This window comes from Bos grunniens, chromosome 7, assembly GCF_055505025.1.
Source record: "Bos grunniens cultivar Pamir isolate PY7600 chromosome 7, Bosgru_T2T1.0, whole genome shotgun sequence".
NCBI classification, from domain to species: domain Eukaryota; kingdom Metazoa; phylum Chordata; class Mammalia; order Artiodactyla; family Bovidae; genus Bos; species Bos grunniens.
The window spans coordinates 53,274,382-53,296,075 of record NC_141171.1 but is presented as its reverse complement, the minus strand read 5'-3'; the positions used below and the strand labels follow the sequence as shown (position 1 = coordinate 53,296,075).

The window sequence follows — 21,694 nt, the reverse complement described above, 5'->3', positions numbered from 1 at the left end:
CCAAGTTTCCTCTATATAAAGTTGAAGGGGTAAAAAGCTATTTAAATCTTTGTATGTGCACAGTGGACACCTATAAAGACACACAGAGTATCAGTAATAGTGGCTGTCTCTGTGGAGGGGGACTGAGATGGGAAGGAGACACCCCACTTGAACTTTCACAGTTTTAAACAAGTTAACGTACGAGAAGTACTTGGCACAGTGGCTGGCCCATGGTAAGTATTCAATAACTGTTAGCTATTAGTTCTTATTACTGTCAATGACTTAAATAAATTAATTTTTTTTAATAGAGTGGTGGGCCCTGCTGTCTAAAGTCCCTTCCAGTTGGATTTGGGGTCTGTTTTACCTAACAGTTCTCAGCACTTACCTGAGCCTGGGTTCTAAGGCACTATTGCATCCAGTACGCCCTGCATCTCTATGAAGTAAGTACTATTCTCATTACCATTTTTCAAGTTTGGAAACAGAGGCACAGAGAGATCAAATAATATAGTCCAGGTCACAACAGCCAGTGGGGCAGAGGCTAGGATGAACACCCAGGCTGAGTGACTCTAAAGTCTGACAAATATAGAATGGCTTCACTGGACTCCCTCCTGGGATGTTATGCTGGGTGGGGCGGGGGGAGGCGGGGATGGACCCCAGCATTTTTTACTGTTCCTCTGTGTGCCTCACATGAGCTTCATGTGTGGCAGGACAGCCTCTGGGGGTACAAGACAGGGAATTGCTGTGAAGACACTGAAGATGTGAAGGCAGCAGGAAAGCCCTATGGGGCTAATCAACTAGACATTAAGAGGGAAGAGAGGCAAGGATGAAAGAGGACGGAAAGAAACCCTTGTGAAGCATCTATTCATGTCCGGCAATGGACTTAGCTATTTCTCACCTCTCCTCCCAAGGAGTCCACATTATCCTGCTGCTCACTTCTAAGCACAGCAGATAGGCTGGGAGTGTTCCCAAAGCTCCTAGGTGTGGGTCCTGAAAACCTGGGCCCTCAGCCCATAGCGACAGCAAAGGGCATCCCCCAGCCCCAGCTTCTTGCCCTGCCCCTCCAGGCTTCTCTCATCTTCTGCACCCTAAAGCAAATATTTCTACACTGCACGGCTCAACTCAGCAGGCCTCAGTGAATCTTTGGGGATGGGAGGTCTCTGGAGTCAGCTTGCCAAAGCGGGGACCCCTCCCCACAGGGAGAGAGAAGTGGGTGAGCCCGTGAATTCTGCTGCACATACAGTCACAGACCCAGGAGCCTCGAGGCGTCCTTTGGGGATAAATCTGTCTTAGACACTCCACTCAATTCAGGAGCACTGACCTGAATCTAACAAGCACTGGCACCTCATCCTCTGTCTGACCTGTAAGGGATTCACCTGCCTTGCACCTAGGAATGAGGTGGTCCACATAAGTGTCTCAGACTGCTAAGGGCTCCCAGCAACAGTCACCTAGTAAAAGTTCTGCCTCATCATAGCTGTGTGACCTCGAGCAAGTCACTTGACCTCTTTGATTCACTGTTTCCTTTTGTGTAAAATGAAGATTACAAATGAATGTTTCTATACAACAAAAGATGATTCTCCAGTGCATGCTAGATTGAAGGTACCATGAAGAGAGGAACAGTATGACTCACTTCAGCATCTCCTTCAAGGTATCTTCCTAACAGGGTGTCTTACTCCAAAGAGGCTCAGCATAGATTTGCCCATTCAAGGCAGAACTGGGTAGTGGAAAACAGTATGTGCTATGGGCTATCTAGACCTGGATTCAAATCCTGCCTCTGCCATTCACTTCCCCTTAGAAGCCTTTCAGAGCTTGGTCATCACTTGTAACTACACCTCCAGTGTTCCATGTCACTAAACTCTAGGGGGAGCTGTTCCTGGACTGAGGCTCATTGGAGCCCTGACTGTCTCAAAGACGAGTTGTAAGGATGCAAGGCCACTTGAAAGCAAAATTGGCTAGCATAGTGTGGCTCAGAGTGTAGAGAAACTCAGTCTACAGAAGGTATAAATTAAAAGAAGATGTTAAATTCACGGAACAGCAAATCAGGTCTTACTATTCAAAAGCTTGAAGAATTTTGCTAACATGCAAAGATAATACTGCAAGTTTGTATTTTCAGGGATTCACTTTTTTCTAGTTAACAGAAAAACTCGTATGAACCTTGATTTTTTGTTTTGGGTTTTTTCCCCCATTGTGAATGTGAAAATGGTTTCATTAGCAAAGATACATGAATTTTTAACACCCCTTTCCAAAATGGTCTATTTCATTCATACATAAATGAATCTGAATCTTCATTTTATTTTGATAAGCTGCAGAGCTGCATTAAAAACATTTTTTTTTTAAAGTTTGGCTTGTCATCCTAAGAACTGGACGCTGTTTGTCAACACTCTTGCAAAGGACTCCAATCTTCCTACTGTGTAAGAAAAATGTGCAGTAAACATCGAGAAAGATGTTTATAGCACTGCTCCAGGCGGCAGATGAAAGGCTTCTTGAAGACTTAAGGGAGGAAACCGAGCTACCATTTGTATCCTGGCCCAACAAGACAAAATCCCACCAATACTTGGAAGTTTTTAGGAAACAAGTTATTTTATCTGCCAGCCACTCTGCTCTTCTCTAGAAATCCAGTTATCTAGAAATTCTCTAGAAATCTAGTTATCCACGTGGTGCTAGCCTTGCTGTAACAGCTGTGGCTAAGGTGCATTTGTATACCTAAAGTTTACCTGGGAAGCACCCCCATGTATCAGGAAGAAAACAGGCCTAGAGGAGATGAGCCAGAGGAAGAGAAACAAACGCCACTATGGAGGAGAAAGGCACCAGGAGTCTGAACGCCAATGCTCTGGTCTTCATCTTGCCACTTCAGACCTATGCTTGGCAGGAAAACCTCCCGCCATCTTCAAGATCAGATCCCCTACCAATAAGATGGAGATAGAAATTCTTCTCCTATCTACCTCAAGAGGACTGATTCTTCGCTGCCTCCCTCACCAGAGCTGAGAGCTGCTGCATGGGCACCCAGCCCCACACCTATTACCCAGCTGAAATAATGACCAGGTAGCACAGAGCTGCCAACTCAAGTTCCTAATGTTAAAATGAGCCAGGGGGTATGCATTTGTGTGTTCCTCTCAGCTGCAGTGTGCTCCTGCTTCCAGCAGCCCAAATTTCCCCCCTTACCATGCTGTGCACCTTTACTGCCTCCACCGCTCTGCAGCCCCTGGCCAATGACCTTGCCCACAAAGGCCCAGAGGAGAAAATGGTTACACAGTGATGCTCCAGGGAATCCTATGTTTTCATTTTAAACAGTAACTAGGAACTCTATCAAGGCATAGGGGGGCAGGGGAAAGGTCTAGCCTATAATGCTGAATGAATAACTGTCGCAGAAATCATACACTAAGTTTACAGGCTTTGGATGGAATCAGACTTGGGTTTGAATCCCAGTGTTGCCAGCCATGACCACATGACCTCTTAGAGCCTCAGGCTTCTCATCAAAGTAATAGGGATAATAATTCCATCATTCTAAAGTTACTTTGAGATCAAGTGGAAAAATACATAAAAGGTTTAGCACAATCCAGGCTCCTGGTGAAAGAGCTCACAATATATGGATATGTGTGAGGATAAAGATGAGAATGGATTTCAGGCAAAAAGCGCAGGGTCCTTCAGAAAGAAGAGGACGCGGTGGGTTTTATTTTGCTTTCCATTTAAGATGGTTATATCTTAATAAAAGATACACAAATATCAACAGGACTAGAATCTATTGGAACAGAATAATACAATTAAATTTAAGATTCCTCTGACCCACAACTCTGCCCTTCTCACTCAGGCTAGGAAGTACTATTCCTAAGAGGTCTGCTCTTGGGACAATTTCTATAAAATTCAGAAAAATATGGAGACTCTGGAGCTTCCTGACCCCAAGCCCATGCAACTGTTCAGCCCAGCTGGAAAAGGCTGTAGTCAGTTTTCTTAAGGAAATCTTCTACATCCAAGAGGGGACAGGAAGTGAAGCTGGAAGATGAAGAGCAGATTCATAATTGGACAACATAATAATTAGCGTTTTGGGTAAACACTCAGAGGTACTCTCAGAGCTTTCCGCCTTGGTCCCAGAACCAAGGTGTAACATCCTCAGCAAACCTCAAGGCTGTCCAGTGGGGTGTCACCACCCTTGAAATGACATCTAGCCAATGGGTTCCCAGTGCCTGTGTTTGGGCACCAAGCTCCAGCAGGACTGTCTGCAGCAGGCGGAGTGTGTTCAATCAGAGGCAGATGACTGGGAGGGGACTTGATCTGTTCCTAGACAATTACCAGTGGAGACAGGCTCATTATTTTCATTCTATGGAGTCAACAGAGACAGGACAAATAACAGGTCTGCCAGAGAAGCAAGGGTTAAAGGGAGGGGGAGAGAGGGAAGCAACAAAGGACAATCCCAGGCTCACCATTCCCGCTGATGCCGGGGAATATGAGTAAGGACCAGAGGACATCATATGCTTGTCTACTAGATGGCGCTAGTGGTAAAGAACCCATCTGCCAATGCAAGAGACCCAAGAGATAAGGGTTCGATCCCTGAGTTGGGAAGACTGAGGAAACAGCACCCCACTCTAATATTCTTGCCTGGAGAATCCCATGGACAGAGGAGCCTGGCAGGCTGTAGTCCATAGGGTCACAAAGAGTCAGACACAACTGAAGTGACCACACACGTATGCGCTGCTGGTCAAAGTAGAAACTCCTTGAGGAGAAAGTACCCCAGGCAGAAAGAGCTTTATCAAGACCTCATCGAGGGACTTCCCTGCTGGTCTGGTGGCTAAGACTCCATGCTTCCAATGCAAGGGGCCCAGGTTCAATCCTGGGTCAGGGAACTAGATCCCACATGCCATGACCAAGTAAGCATAGTCAAGTAAATAAACAAACAAAAAGACCCCATCTAAACGGCTTAGCATCAGGAGAGATGCAGTAACCTGGGGACCCTCTCACTCTCACTCCTTTCCCAGCATGGCCTCCTTTTCCTCTCCAATAATAACAGCTCATGTTACTAAGGGCCTCTTTCTGCCAGGCGCTATGCTAAACCCTTGGCATTCATCATTGTGTGTCACTGTGCCAACAACCTGGGAGTTAGGGACCATTACTATTCCATCTTACAAATGAGGAAATGAGGCTTGGAGAAGGTTCTAGGACTTGCCCCAGCTGGTAACTGGCAGAACCACCAAACCCAGACCCCAAGCTCTCAACCACTATACATTTCCCTCTTTTCATCTCCTTTCTTTCGCCTCTGTTTATGCCCAAAGCTTTTAAGACCCTCTCCCTCACCCCAAATCAGATCCCGTATCTTCTAAAGGGTTTCAGGCTACACAGGAGGCTGACCTCTGAAGAATAAGGCCCCTCAGGTGGAGGGTTACTGTTTCTGAGATTTCTCAAGAACAGGAAACTTCCCGTACTGCCTGCAATAAATCCAAGCCTTCCTTCCTTTGTGATTTCACCCCGGGAGCAACACTCCAGGATGACTCATCTCAAGACCGGCAGGAGATCTCCTCAGGAGACTGGCGGTGACCTTGGCTGGGCACTCACATCCTGTGCCTGTTTGTCTAATGGGCAGCCCCAGCCTCCCTGCCAGGCTTGTTGTGGAGTATCAGGGCAAACACAAAGCATGTGGAAAATCATTTTAAAAAGAGAATGCAAAATACCAACAATAATCCAACCCCCACCTACATCCCACATACCAAACCCTTATCTAAATCCCCTCCAATCTGAATTCTAGCTTCAAAAGTTCATCTGCATCCCTGCCTTCTCCTTGTGTACAGGCAAGCTGTGATTCCTAGAAAAACAAAACGTGACAGGGATAATAATCCTTTTTTTCCCCAAACAGAATAAGTCACTCCTTCAGCTTCCCATTACTCTATTACAAGCACACATAATACTTGGAACAGTTAACAGTCACAGAGCCCTAATTAAGTGTGTATTGTATATATTTTTTCCCTCACTTAATCAGTTTAAATCAGGAATGTCTATAACTAGTAGTACCACTTCACAGACGAGAAATAACGTTGACATCAGTTGATCACAGAAACTTAAAAAAAAATCAGTCTAGATGTCAAAGCCTAGATTCCAGATCAGCTCTCTCAGTCTCCACCACACTATCCTGCCTTCACTGACTTCCTTTTAAAATTATAAGGCCAAGCACTCTCTCACCACCTCCCCCACTTGGTTTTTCTCCATAGTTCTTAGGCTCTTTCTTTAGTAATGAACTTACTGCCCTGCCCCTCCCCCAGTCAGGTAGACCATAAGTCCACGTGGCCAGGGACTTATTTGCATGTCTTGCCACTGCTGGGTCCCCTCAGTGCCCAGAACAATGCCTGATACAAAGCAGGTACTCAGTAAATACTTACTGAAGAAATTAATCTGGCCATTCCACTCTATTTCCCTCTATTGTAGATTTTAGCAGCAGTCTGTTCATCTCAGTTCCCAGCTACCTCTCACCCTCCTCGGAGTCCAGAACGATACTTTGAACATAGTAAAGTACTCTAAAATACTTCAGAGGCAGGACTGAACTCTTTCGATGTGCTTTTGGAAAAGTGTGCTGGGGGTGGTCTGCTGTCTGGGGAATTCACTGTCTCTGCTCCCCACAACAAAGAGGATGCTCAGGGTGGAAACTTATGAGACCTGAGAAGCACGTGGCCCTGCGTCTAGCCCTCCTCATCCTGCCACATGTTGCTGATGAGGCAGGTTCACAGCCTGATGCACAGGTCCCATCCCTAATTTTCACGTGCTGTGTTTCTGACTCATCTTCCCTGGACTCTGGGAAAGCGTTCTGCATGCAGCTTCACCAACTCTGCTGAGCAGCCAGCTGCTGGGCGGGAGTTGGAAATGGTATGGGAGGGTGAAAGGATCTAATTAAGCAGAGTAGGTGATAGTGTCAGGAAGAAAAAGCAAGCAAGTGGCAATCTGGATATCTGCCTGCAAATAAAAGAGATGACTGCCGTCTTCTCCGCTGGCTCCCGTCTGCCCTATAAATCTCAGTTCACTAATCCAAGTGTTTTCATATCACTGTATAATACAGCGTGCTGTGTCGGGCCCCATCATAGGGAAATTAAAACCAAGGAAGGGGCTGGAGGGATTCAGGCTACCCCATTCTTCCATTTCTCTTGTTTACACTAATCTGACGGTGTTTTTCCATCTTCTGCCATAAACACAACACGGGATGTTTTCAGCATCAAACAGATTACCTTCTTCCACCCATAAAATGGAACTTCAGACCCTGAGCTCAACCCCCAGAGCCATGCAACTCAGAGGCCAGGAGCTACCCTGGCTATTGTTGACGCTTACTCCCTACAAAATCTAAGAACCAGGTCATGGAGAGTTCCCTGGTGGTCCAGTGGTTAGGACTCTTGGCAGTTTCACTGCCATGGCCCAGGTTCAATCCCTGGTCTAAGAACCAAGATTTTGCATGCACAGAGAAGGGGGAAAAAAAAAATTTTTTTTTTTAAAGCAGGTCATAAAGGAAGTACCAGATCCATAAGAAGAGTCCCTGAGTGGGAGGCAACATGATGGTTAAGAGGAGCATTTTAATTTCACCTCTACTACCTACTAGCTGCATGATATTGGACAAATCACTTAACCTCTCTGAACCTTGGCTTCCTCTCTGAACCTCAGCTTCTTCAAATAAAATTCAGCGATAACAGAATTAAATGTAGAACATAAGGCACTTAGCACAGTACCTAACACACTCTAAGTGCTATGAAACCTACTCCCAACTCCCAGCCTTCACTGCGCTGTTCCTACTGCTAAAGCAAACTTCTAAAAAGCTGCATAGCTCAGCCCTTCCCCTCATCTCAAACCTTAAACATCACCTTATCAACGAGCCTTCCCTTACTACCTTAAATAAAATAAAATACTACTCCCCCATCTCATACACACACCCTGCATCCCCTCTTCATCTTGGTCCACAGCACAAAACACTACTTGACATTTTACATACACACACACACACAGTTTGAACAATGTGGGTTTGAATTGTGCAGATCCATTTATACACAAATTTTTCATTATAGTATCTGTATTTTTCTTTTAGAGATCTTTAACTAAGTGTGAGGCAAGTTTGTGTTCAATTAGAGATCATAACACATGGAATTCAAAGAACTAGGGTTTGAGTCCTGATTCTATCCAAACCGTTTCAGGTTCTTGTGCTTGAATGAGTCATTTATCAAATTGTTTTTGAGGCAAAGATAGTAGTATGTGGGTTTTCTACTGAGTGGGGGTAAGGGCTCCTAACCCCTGGGTAAAGGGTCAAATGTACATGTATTTCTTTTAAATATATATAAATAAGTGTATATAATTTTTTGTATCCTAAAAGATAAACTCCAAGAAGCCAGAGCTTTGGTTCTGTTAACTGCTGTATCTGCAGCACCTATAAAAGAGGTTCTTGGCATACAGTGGGCATTTAATAAATATTAACTGAATGAATAAACAGAAGTTGTTTTTCTGATGACGATGACGAGAAGGGCCACAAGAGACCACACAGGCCAGAGTTCTTCACAGGGTAGGAAACTGAAGCTGAGAGACACCAGATGACCTGCCCTCTGGTTCTAGCCTCCCTAGAACTGTGTGGTGGTGGAGGCTGGGAGCCCTGACTCCTGGTGCCTTGCTCTGCCTCGAGCCAGCCTGCTCAGACCAACGACTCAGCTTCTTGGTACCCGGTGCTCCTCATCTGGGGACTGGAAACAATTAAGCAGATGGCACTCCCTCCCAAGTGCCCAGGACCCAGATGCCCAGTGACTGGCAGTCTATAAAAGCAACAAGGACAGGTGGAGACACCGCAGCCGCTCTGGAAATCCATCAACAAATAGGCTCAGTGCTGAGGGACTGCAGACAGCTGCAGGATAAAGGAGCCAAAAGCCATTGCACTTCTCTCTCAAGTCCACAAGCATCGAGGACCCTCTTGGCTTTCTGCACCAACTAAAGGCAAGCACTACAGCCCTGTTTCTACAGTATCTGAATGACTCCCTCTTACATACACACATGGACCATGTGGGGACGGACAGAAACCCCAGCTGCAACATTCCCAGGGGCACAACCTCTCTGGGAACTTTTCATCTCTTAGGATTCATCACAGGATCAAATGAGAAAGCCCAGAAACAGCATGTGGGCAGTGCGTAGCACAGAGCAGGTACAGGATGCCATTAACTGTTCTATAGGACACTGATGAAATCCAGAGGCAAACACTCCTCCTCCCCCCACCCACCTCCACCTCACGGCCTCTGAGCTTAGAATCCAGGGTCTTGAAATGAAGGGGGCTATTTGGCTTTAGGAATCCAACACCAGGGAAATCTTTTTCAAGGATCCCGTTTTCCCATTCAAGTAGAGGGGAAAGAACTAAGACTCCACAACAGGCCCCCTCCTTCTCCAAGATCTGAGGGTACAGTCCCAAAAAGGCAGATTCCAGCCTGAGGGTGTCAGCCACTCAGGTTTTTTTTTTTCCCCCCAGAAAGTGGGACCTGATTGAGAGCTCCCTGGAGGCTGGGGTGACAAAAGACACAACAAAAATCCCCGCATCCTTTTACTACTAGTCCCCTCAATCAGATTTAAAGCACCAAACAAAGAGGGACACCACCAGTAACCAGAGTGAGGACTAAATGAGTCCGGTCACTCGCACCTTACTCTTGTGTGAGTTGGTCATGTTCCTCAGCCTCTATGAACCTCAGTTTCCTCATGCGCATAAAGACCATAGCAATGCCAACCTCAAGGTAATATTGGAAAGATGAAATGAGAAAATCCGCTGCACATCACGCCTGAGACGTTAGCTGCTGCTCTGAATATTTAAGCCAGTGCCAGAATCACAAACATTAATTGCTCCAAAAGAACACTGTGTGCAACAAAGGCAACCTTCCCCTAGACCACAGCCCAGACTGGAGCGCTCCACCACGGGCCCAGCTTGGGAGCAAACTGGAACTGTACCAGAGGCTTCCAGAAATCATACCAAGACATGTGGGGAGGGGTCGGGAAAGGTAAGAATGGATAAAATCACAGGTGTAATTAACCAAGACCCTAGCAGCTCCTGGAAGGGTGCGGGGCTGTCCTGTTGGAAATGGTGGGGGATGCTCCTCTTGAAACAACCTGGTCTTAACCACCTGTTACACTGGACTTCCCAATGGAAACGGCCACAATTGAAGATCTGAGACTTCTAACATGTTCTGGTGGCAGTGAAGCTGTGGGGTTACAGACATAAGCTCAGGGTGAATTAAACTTCCTAGGTAGGTGCTCAAAGAGTCCCCAGATGGTTCCAGGAGCTGGTGACCATTCAGCTATCCGGTAACCTCCCTGGGCCTCAGTGCGCCCCCCACCCACCCCCGCGACTCTGGAACTAATGATCACTGCGACTGTAGGGAATCCAGAGGCTCAACGCAGGGTCATGCTCAGGTTCTTCCTGGACAGGGCCCGCGGCGCAGGTGCGGGTGTCATCCGTTCAAGGAGGAAAAGGGCGAGGAGGCAAGGGTGGCGCGCGAGGCTGCACACAAGCTGAGGCCCTTTCTGTGGCAGCTGCTGAAAAAATAATCAGAAGAAAGCAACTGGAACGCGAGGGGGGCGCGGGGCGGGGGCTCTTCCCGCAGGCGCCCCGGAGCCGGCCGGGGCTTGTGGCCTGGCCGGGGAGGCCATGGAGAGGACGCCCCGCGGGAGCGCCGAGGCCCCGCTGCGCCCGGCCGGGCGGGGGCGACGGAGGCGGAAGCGGGGGCGGCTGGAGCGCGGTGGGGATGTTTAAAGGAAATTTACAATCATTTCCTCTCTGTGGTTTGGTGACAAATCAACAACATCCTGTTCTTTTGTGAGGCTCTGGGCGCCTGCGAGGCGGGGGCAGCGCTCGGGCTCTTAAAGGGACACACACTGGGCTCCCCTCCCCCCTCCCCTGTGGCTCCAAAAAAAAAAAAATTACAGCCTCCCTAAGGCGCCACCTCCCGGGGCGCGCGCTGCCGGAATGCGGGGGCTACTGCGCCAGGCGGTCCCTCGGGCCGCGACCCGGGCAGTGTCCCCTCCTCTGGGGCATCCTCCCACCTCCCGTCCCCATCCTAGGACGGAGGTAAAGGCGGCAGCGGAGCACCCCTCTGATGTCGCAGCCCGGGGCTATGTCCCCCCAAGGGGACACCCAGCGGGCAGAAGGGGACCCCCCCAATCCCCGCCGACGTTTCTCTTCCCTTCCCCACCCCAACCCTGGGGCAGCGCAGTCCCAGCCTCGGACCTCCGGGTAGTTTTTATCCCTCTCCTCCAATCCCCTGGCCTTGAATTTTTCCACCCCTAAACTCTGGATTTATGGTTAAAATATCGACGTACGCACACAAGGTTTATAAAACGCCAAAGCAGAGAGGCTTCCCAAGCTGTAGGAGTAATGAGAATCAGATGGCTAGAACAGAAAAATAAAATATATTCAACTGCCCTCCTGAGATTTCCTTCATTCAGTCATTTAATGAGGGCTGGTCACCATTCTAGGCCCTGTACAGCAGGAACAAGACAGAATCAGTCCCTGCCCCCAAGGGGCTTAGATTCTTGAATGAATGAACAAACGAATGAACAGTATTATTTCACTTATTCTTAAGTGCTATGATTAAAGGGTCATATTTTCTAGAAGAGCAGCTTCTGGTCTGGAGAACTCTCTGAGCAGGGGACAATCTGACTGGGACCAGAAGGGGGAAAAATCACCGTTCCTGTTAAGTTAGTTGAGAGGTCTATATAGCATTCTCAGGAAAGAGACTGAAAGTTGGGGCAGCACCTGAAGGGCTTTCTTAGTGGCTCAGCTGGTAAAGAACACGCCTGCAATGCAGGAGACCTGGGTTGGGAAGATCCCCTGGAGAAGGGAAAGGCAACCCACTCTAGTATTCTGGCCTGGAGAATTCCATGAACTGTATAGTCTATCCGGCTGCAAAGAGTTGGACAGAGCTGAGCGACTTCCACTTTCACTTGAAGGGCACCCAAAGAACAGATTTCCTTCATGAGGACAAGTCTTGGAGGTTGGCACCCAGGATAAGAGAGACCTGGGTCCTTGTGGTCAGGCTGTATAACCTGGGCAAGTCTTTCCCCACTCCAGGCCTCATCTGGAAAATGAGATCACGAAACTAGAATCAGTAGTTCTCAACCTTGGTACAAATTAGAATTCCCAGAGAGATTTTCAAAAAACCTTCAATTGTCCTGTCCTGTTCCACCACAGACCAGCAGAATCAGAATCACTGCTAATGGAGCCTGGGTGGGCCTGCCTGCAACGCAGGAAACAGGGATTCAGTCCCTGGGTTAGGAAGATCCTCTGGAGAAGGGAATGGCTACCCGCTCCAGTATTCTTGTCTGGAGAATCCCACAGGCAGAGGAGCCTGATGGGCTACAATCTATGGGTCGAAAAGAGTAAAACACCACTGAGACGCTAACACTTTCACTTTCAGGTGAGTTTAGTGTGCAGCCTAGGTTAGAAGCCAGTGATCTTGTTTGGACTCAGGGTATAATCACTCCCATCAGTGAGTACTTAGCATCTACTATATAATACACCAAATATGCTATGTATATATGGTAAGTTACCAAAAAACAAAAAAAAAAGACAAGTTACCCTACCAAATTAGACACATACTATTATCCCCATTCCACAGATGAGGAAACTGAGATAGAGAAATAATATGAAATCCGGTCAAGAGCACTTAGCTAATAAGTGGTCTTGCCTGAATCCTCTATACTAGAATGCCTTTCCAGGGAGAAAGAGCACATTTGTAATTAATGGAGATGTTAGTCACAAAAAGTAGCCACCAAGAGAGGAGCACGGAGTGCTTTCAGAAGGAGCTACTCATCCATCTTGGATAGAGGCAGGAGACTGGCCTGGATGACCTCTGGTGATCCTGACAGCCCCAAGGTGTACATGCCCAGAGTGGAGGTCCCAAATGATAGATTGTGACTCTAAGACGACAGCCTTTTATGTTTCTCTAAATTGATCCTCCTAATCGTTTTCAAAGATATTCCCATAAAATGTGCAGCTTTTTAGCTAGACAGTGGAGCCATTTGGCAAGGTGAGGAAGAGAGAAAAGAGCTTCCTGTGTATCCCAGTAGGGCGAGGATAGAATACACTCATCCCCACACTCTCCCATATGGTGCCCACCCCTGTCCTTTTCACCTCTTGACCACCTTCCCATCTGTGCAGTTTCCTGAGGCAGGACCCAGACAAGGGCTTGCTAAGTGGGAGTGAGACAGGTTCTCAGGAGAGTAAAAGATCTGTCAAAGCAGAGATTAGAAAAAAAGGAAGCTGGGGACTTTCCTGCTGGTCCAGTGGTGAAGACTCCACACTTCCACTGCAGGAGGCATGGGTCCAATTCCTGGTAAGGGAACTAAGATGCCACATGCCACATGGCAGAGCCAAAATTAAATAAAAATAAAATAAAAAGGAGAAAAAGGAAGTTGATCCGTTCTTATGGTAGAATACTGTGCTGCCATCAAAAAGGAGAAGAGAGCTGTATGGTTAGACTAGAAATGTATTTGTGATATACAAGTTACAGAATAGGATCTTCTCACTGATATTTATGAAAATTCCACACACATAGGAAATCACCAGAACCATCTGGAAGGAGAGACATCAAACTGTTACTAGTAATGCCAGGACTGGTGCATGGGGGCAGGGGGCAGGGATCAGGGGAGGGGAGTCAGGGAGTGTGTTCTGTTAATGATGTATTTTTAATTTCTCTGTATTAATATCCATATTATTTAAATTGTTGACAACAATCATGTATTAATTTTTTAAGATAAAGATACTTCTAATAAGGGACTTCCCTGGTGGCTCAGATGGTAAAGAATGTTCCTGCAATGCAGGAAACCTGGATTCCATCCCTGGGTCAGGAAGATCCCCTGGAGAAGGGAATGCCATCTACCCACTCCAGTATTCTTGCCTGGAGAATCCCATGGAAAGAGGAGCCTCGTGGGCTACAGTTCATGGGGTCACAAAGAGTCAGACACAACTGAGTTGGACACACTTTCACGAAAGAGAGAACATAAAAGCCTACCCTGGGGCTTGGGAATTCCACCCAGGGTACACCCACAGCAACGCCATTTTTCATTTTTGGTAATTTCTTTTGGAGGTAGATTGTTACTTTGTTTTTTCTTTTATTTATTTATTTGCAGCACTGGGTCTTCATTACTCTGCACAGGCTTCTCATTGTGATGGCTTCTCTTGTTGTGAAGCACGGGCACTAAGGCAAGTGGTGGTGGTGGTTTAGTCTCAAAGTCGTGTCCGACTCTTGCGACCCCATGGACTGTAGCCAGCCAGGCTCCTCTGTCCATGGGATTTCCCAGGCAAGAATACTGGAGTGGATTGCCATTTCCTTCTCCAGGGGATCTTCCCAACCCAGGAATTGAACCTAGGTCTCCTGCATTGCAGGCAGATTCCTTACCAACTGAGCTATGTAGCCTTCAGTAGTTGCGACTCCTGGGGTCTAGAGCGAGGGCTCAGTAAACCTGTACTGATGCCATGTTTTCAGAGCTTGCTAGCTGGTGTTAATGGTCCCATTGCTCTTCCACAGTTGCTTTGTCCTCAGTGTGTTAGGTCAGTGGCAGTCTCTCACCTGGTCAGCTGCCTCCCGTCCAGCTAGGGAGGGTTCCTCGGCATTTCTGGGTTACAGAAGATGGGTTTGAGATCTGCCAGCTCCAAATGATGTAAGAGATGACCAAGTGCATTTGAAAGGCCATAGGTGCTACTTGGTGGTGGGGATGGGTAAAGGGCGCGGCACTAGTGTTCAAAGGCTCTGATTTCTCTGTGCATCTAGGTTGTTGTTTTGGCAGCTGAGAAACGGAATCTGACAGACCAAAACCTTAAGAGAGATTTGTGGACAGAACTTTATTCCAGAAATCTGCGTGGCCAGAGGCAGTGACCTGCTTTCAACATTATATGCAGAACTGTCCCCTCCAGTGATAGCTCAGCAAATTCAAGGTGACCAACTGTCATGCTCTAGGGAGAACTGCATGGCCACTCTGTGCTTCCTCTTAACTGTGTTTTCTCAGATCTTTGTTGGAGAAGGCAATGGCAACCCACTCCAGTGCTCTTGCCTGGCAAATCCCATGGACGGAGGAGCCTGGTGGGCTGCAGTCCACGGGGTCTCTTGTAGTCGGACACAACCGAGCGACTTCACTTTTACTTTTCACTTTCATGCATTGGAGAAGGCAATGGCAACCCACTCCAGTGTTCTTGCCTGGAGAATCCCAGGGACGGGGGAGCCTGGTGGGCTACCGTCTCTGGAGTCGCACAGAGTCAGACACGACTGAAGCGACTTAGCAGTAGCAGCAGCAGATCTTTGTAGTTTGTAAACAGAATAATGTTGAGGTTAAGAGCATCAGCTATTAATAGAAAGAGAACCTAGGTGGGAATCTCAGCTCTACCACCCTCACTAAGCCTCAGTTTCCTCTTCTTTAAAATGGAAATAATAATAGTACTTACCTCATAGAGTTGTTCAGTGAGGATTAAATGAGATAATACAGGAAGTGTCCTGAGACCTATACCTGGCACACACAGTCAATGATAATTACTGATTTTTACAACTAATAACAATAAAATCCAAAACAGTTACTAACTGTATCTTTATGATACAATAAGAACAGGGCTTCCCTGGTGGCTCAGAGAGTAAAGAATCCACCTGCATTGCAGGAGACCTGGGTTTGATCCTTGGGTTGGGAAAATCCCCTGGAGAAGGGAACTGGCTACCTACTCCAGTATTCTTGCTTCAAGAATCCCAGTGGACAGAGAAGCCTGTCAGGCTACAGTCCGTGGGGTCACAAAGAGTCGGACTAATAACAATAAGATCCAAAACAGTTACTAACTGTATCTTTAAATACAGTTTATTGTTACTAATAACTAATAACAGATCAAAAACAGTTACTAACTATCATTAAATATGATAGGATAAGAATAAGGAAGGTTACTGAGCTTAGTGGCTCGATGAGGTTCACACATTTACTAGCTTACACAGCTCAAACATAAATCCAAATCTTGGCCTCCAGAATTAGAAGACTTCCAGACCTGTGTCCACTAAAATCCCACATGGCTGAGCCACGGCTGCATTCAAAAATTATCACTTCATCAAAAGTATTCAATAAGGCCCTATTTACATATGCCCTTGTGCTGGCTTCTGTACAGACAGGTCAAGACAAATGAAATTCCTTCCTTCCATTCATCCGGGCTGGGCCATCTTTGAATCTTCTCAAAGCCCTTAGAATAGGAATCTTTTCTTTCTTTCTTTCTTTTTAACGTCTACTTCCTCCTTCCTCTGTCTAGTTATGAGAAAGAAAGTTTCTGGGGGTAGGAGGTTTAAACTGATGGGCCATTAACAGCGGAACAAAGCAAAAGGAATTTTCCAGGTCACCAGCCAACAACTTTAGAGTGGTGTTTAAAATTCACTTGCTTAGGGGGAGGGAAAGAGGTTGGCCAGGAGTGGGTGGGGAAGGATTTCTCTCAGCTGATGGGGAACTGAGTAACGCCCTTTTTTATGGCCAGTAAAACCAGTAAACACCATAATATGCTGCTTGGTTTCTGGGCTGATCTTTTATCATCCGAACTTGAAATGCAGATATAACAAAGAAAACAAACGTCTGTCTGCTGAATCCATAAATAAAATGTTCTGCTTAGCTTCAGATTTAGGGAACACCTGGATTCCTGCTCTGGCTTTGACCATGATTTGCTAAAACATAACATAGCCATAAATTTCTTCTGAGCCCACTGAACAGACACACATGTATTCTCTCTCTCCTCCCTCCTCTCTTCCCTTTCTGTCTCTCTCTCTCTCTCTCAAACATACACTGCCTTATTCCAGCTACAGAAAAGTTCAACAGGAAAGGATCTCTGGTCACCTGGTGGTGGCATCTTAAAATTTTATTTCTGGGCAGTCTGAAAGTCACTGGAGAGAGCAGCTTCAGCACTTAATTGGTAAGCAGATCTTTTCTAGCAGAAATGTTCTCCTAGGGGTCTCCTTTTCTATGGAAGAAAGAATGACCATCAAAGAGTTTGGTTGCGATTTGGAAGCTGGCCCTTACCTCCCTATACCAATCCCTCTCCCACCATGCACTGCTCCAGGAACTTTCATAGCCCTGTGGCTGCCTGTATAGGCCTTCACATTTCTACAACCTCTTGACGCTGGGAATTTCTGGGGACACTGCCAAATTGCACAAGGCTACTGAAGAAGTAGTTACACGCATTTTTAGGTTTCCCTAGTACAATGACTTCCAAATTCTTTAAAACTCAGCAGCATCCTATTCAAAGGAATACAAAATATTAAATACCTTAAAACTGTTGTTCCTGGTTGAATCCAATCACAATGTTGCTCAAAGATGTCCCTAGAATTCAAAGTGGGAGGGGAGCACTAGTTTAGAATACAATTCTATTACTACTTTAAGTAATTTTGTCATTATAATGAAGTCCCAACTGCTCACTATGTCTCCTTTTTGATTCAGCCCTTCCTACCTGAGGTCCATGTAGTTATTTCCATGATGTCTATCCTCTTGCTTTATTCTTTGGTTTTGTCGTTGCAGGTCCTCCACTAGCTTCCTGGGAAGAGACACATGGGAGATAATTTTTTGCCACCTTGTATATCCAAACATGCCTTTTCTTTTATTCTTTCTTCACATTTTGATATGTAGTTGTGCTAGGTATAAAATTCTAGGTTACAAATCATTCCCCAACAAGTCTAGGCGTCTCTAGTGTCCAGATCTTTGAATTAGCTTTCCCCTTTGCATGGAACACATACACTCACCCTCACTCCCGTCCCTGTATAGCTAACATCTCATTAGTCTTATCAGGGACATTTTCCTGTCCAGTTACCTGTCCCTCCAAGATCAGAACACCTCCTACTTGTTCCCACAATACCTGCTGTTTACCCCTTACTACACTTATTACACCATATTATCATTACCTACTTACTTGTCTATGTCCTCCCCTAGTTTGTGAACGTAAGGGCTAAAAATACAGAGCCACAGTGCCACTCAATAAATATTTGTAGAGCAAAGGAATAAATGAATGGTTGTGGTGCTTTTTATTACAAGATACGGTCTATAATAAAGTATTTGACAAATGCCCTTAATGCTTCACATTTGTCAGGTATAGAACAGAATTGGTCTTGGCGAAGAAATGCCATCTTGATATTAGGAGCAAAGAAAGAACCCTTATGAGTTGTTATTCAATATCTGTCTTCCATGAGGACAGACACCAGGTCCGCCTGCTCACTGCTGTGTTCCCAACAACCAGACCATAAAACAGCTTAATAAACAGCTGTTGACTGAATGAACCAGTCCAAAGGAAGTCCTATGTATTATACAACTAAGAAAACTTAAGTGAGAAAAAGTCCCTAAGCTGTCTTACAAACTTGGGAGGAAAAAAAGAGGTTTGGAACGAAGACACAACCCATCATCTTCTCCCACTTCATAGCAAACCAAAACCCTTTCCCAATTCCTTTTTCCAGATATGTGTGTTCCCTTCTTTGGACACCTTGATTTGAAGCCCTGGAATTATTTGGCTCAGACCTGCTCCTTCATAGTCTGTTTCTTCTCAATCATCAAGTCCTGTAGCTTCCTCTTCCTTCATAAGCAGCTTTCACACTGGCCCTCCTTTTTCACTCCTTTTGCTGGTACCCACCTCAAGGTCCCCATCACCCCACACCTAGGTTTTCACATGGCTCTCTCTTTCACTGTCACTTTGACAGCTCTATCAGATTAACCTCTCTGAATCATCACTTTTCATAGTGTCTCCTCACCGCTTAAAACGCCTTTGGAGGCTCTTTATTTCTTTCCACATTTAAGTTTCGACTCTTCTTCCAGTTTCAACCTTCAGAATGACTTCTAGTGCTCTCTTTTCCCTCTCTACACATCAGCTCACTTATCACACGTACACAACTTTCATGCTGATTAGGCAAGATGCTTTACTGTTTCAGAAACAACAGAGCAGACTTCTGCACAGTTTGCACATTCTCTTCTCTGGAATGTCCTCCCCACCCCTCTCTTGATTCCATCCATCCTTCCAGGCCTGGTTTACATCTTTCCTCCTCCAAGATGCCTTCATTGACAACTTCAGGCCTTGTTGATCTCTCCAAATTGAAAATCCAAATAGAGCTTATCAACTTCGCAGCCCAATTAAATCCAGATGACTGCCTTATATAAGTCACTATACAGTCTACCTAGGTTGGTGTGGTTTTCTCCAACTAGCCTGGGTGCTCCTTGATGGCACAGTAAGGATGTCCTGTTCTTCTACCTGAGGGCTCTTAAGACCCTAAGAGCTCAACATTTAATAGTACTCAGGAAGTAATAAGAGAGTTGCCTTCTGCCACAGACAGACCTAGGTTAACCCCAGCCTAACCAATTAACTGTATGTATTTGGGAGAGTGATTTGGACCCTCTGAGCCTCAGAGCCCTCAACCTCAGTAACACTAGGATAAGAAGAGTGCTACCTCAGAGTTGTGAAGATAAATTATGTAGCACTAAGTAAAGCAATTTGTACATTACTTTGAAACATGGTGAACACTCAATATACGTTGGCCAGGGTTATAAGAGGCTCCAGTCCCTGTCCGTGAAGTTGAACTTTGGCCTGGATCTTACTTTAGACTTACAGTCATGAGTCAGCCTGGCAAATAGGATTTCCTGCCAGTTCCTACCTCTGTGTCCACCCCTGGGTGGTTAAAGCATATCTCTGCAAACAGTGGCTAGGGGTAAGTTCCATCATGCAAGGTCATCTCAGGCCCCACTGTGTTGTTCCTCCTGTCCTCAACACTCCTGAATTCAACACTGAAATTGTTTTGGTGTCTTTGGCTTGTGAAACTTCTTAGGCCTTTTTTCCTTCTACTTTCCTTTCTCGTTCTCATTGTATTATAAAAGCAATACATACTCATTATAAAAAAAAAAAAAAAACAATCTTTTTAAAGTCTAGAAGAGTGTAAAGTCTTCGCACAGAGCAAAAGTCTTGCCACCACCCAAAGGTCCATTCCTGCTCTTCAGAAATAACCAATTAGCAGTTTCTCAAGAGTATTTCTAGAAATCACCCATGGCTATTGAAACATACACACACACATACACCATCTGTGGCTTGCTTTACTCACATAACCATCTTGAACACCCTTCCATATCTACCCACACTTGATAGGTCCACCACACAGTAATTAATGGCAACTTAGATTTCTTTTGTAGAGAACAACCTTTATTGATTTCATGAATCCCCTCCAGATGGGCAGGTTGGTTGCTATCACTAAAACAATGTGATGAATATATATATATTTACATAAGTATAAAAATTATACACATATGCATACTTATATATGTGTATATATATACACACACATATATAGAAACAGATATAGATAAAAATCTGTAGACCCCTTAAGTCTTTAAGGCCTCTGATTGCCAGATTAGACCAGACTAGAGGTGATTCTTCCAACTCTGGTTCTACCTCCTGAGTTCTCCACCCACACCTAGCATTCAGTCCCTAGACCCACTGACTCACTGGTCAGCTGCAGGACCAACTTCCTCCTCACTTTAAAATAGAAGAAACAGGTAACTGGACTGTTTTCCTCATGATCTCACGCAACAGAAGTCACAGAACACCCGTTTCTCTCATTCTCTGGGAGCACAAGGGGAATCCCTGGCATTGGGGGATAGGATTCCAGAATCTGGCCATGTTCTCTGGTAGCTCTGAGGAAGTTCCAGAGAAGGAAGGAAACATGTTTTTGGTTCATGAGACACAATGCCAGCTGCTGTCAGTGAGACCGGGAGGGATGTGAGTGTGACAACAAGGACAGGGGCTGAGCCAGGCTATAGGTGGTGGCTGGGACAAGGGGAAGACACAGGGCTTTCATAGGCAGTGACTCGGCATTATTATCCTAACCCACATCCATCCCTTTACACAGCGTCCTTTCTTAGGCCAAGGGCAGGAACTGGGACTGCTTATCCCTAGCTTGGCCTGAGTCAGGCAGAACACCCTAAGCCAGTCACTTCCTGTACCCTGGGAGAAGACCCAGGGGCCTAGCAGAAGCTAAGGCTGAAAAAAGTGCCTTTGGGCTGAGTTCAAGTTACTTACAGTGAGTTAGCAAACCATCCTAAGCTTCAGTTGAGTCAATTCCCTATCGATGGAAAAAAAAAAGGCAACATCAACAGTCCCTGTCACATACAGCCTTTGAGAGAGGACGTATACCAAGCTTTTGACATAAGGCCTGGCATTCCACAAGCAGTCAACAATCTGTGATACTTGCTTCATTGATATATGTCCCCCTTGCCTAACACAGTGCACAATCCAGAGTAGGTGATTAATGAAGACTTTTTGTTCAATGAATGAATGAATAACCTCTTCATTTCTGGAGGGCAGATAAGAAAATTGCAAAATGACTTCTAAGGTCTCTCTAACCTCACACCACCCCATTCTCACTTCTCCCTCTCCCTCTCTCTATTCCTAGGAAAAAAGATGTCCTTTTCTCCCTAGCTTGATGGTACTGCTGCTGCTGCTGCTAAGTCGCTTCAGTCGTGTCCAACTCTGTGAGACCCCATAGACGGCAGCCCACCAGGCTCCCCGTCCCTGGGACTCTCCAGGCAAGAACACTCGAGTGGGTTGCCATTTCCTTCTCCAATAGCTTGATGGTAAGACCTAGCCAAATAAGAACAATGAGGTGAAGGCCAAGGTCCTGGAATGCAGCCTCATTTCAATTTCTAAAGAGAAGCTGCCTCCCAGGACCATGGAGCATCAGAGAAAGGAGAAAAGTAAATTTACTTATTCATT

The 21,694-nt window shown here is 45.9% G+C and overlaps 1 protein-coding gene across 12 annotated transcripts in view; it reads right to left on the bottom strand.

Moving 5' to 3' along the window:
* Positions 1 to 21,694, bottom strand: part of LOC147369572 (uncharacterized) — a 545,146-nt gene that overhangs the window by 366,026 nt on the left and 157,426 nt on the right. For 9 of the 12 annotated variants that reach the window (XR_015167596.1, XR_015167591.1, XR_015167597.1 and 6 more), the window contains 3 exons: positions 17,408 to 17,491; positions 17,227 to 17,280; positions 16,798 to 16,921 (listed from right to left, as the gene is read on the bottom strand). Coding sequence is in view for 3 of the 12 variants with exons in the window: in XM_086412163.1 (XP_086268289.1) it covers positions 17,227 to 17,280; positions 17,408 to 17,491 (138 nt within the window). In the remaining 9 variants the exon portion in view is untranslated. The remainder of the gene's footprint in view (positions 1 to 16,797; positions 16,922 to 17,226; positions 17,281 to 17,407; positions 17,492 to 21,694) is intronic. The other 3 variants (XM_086412162.1, XM_086412164.1, XM_086412163.1) reach the window with 1 other exon arrangement.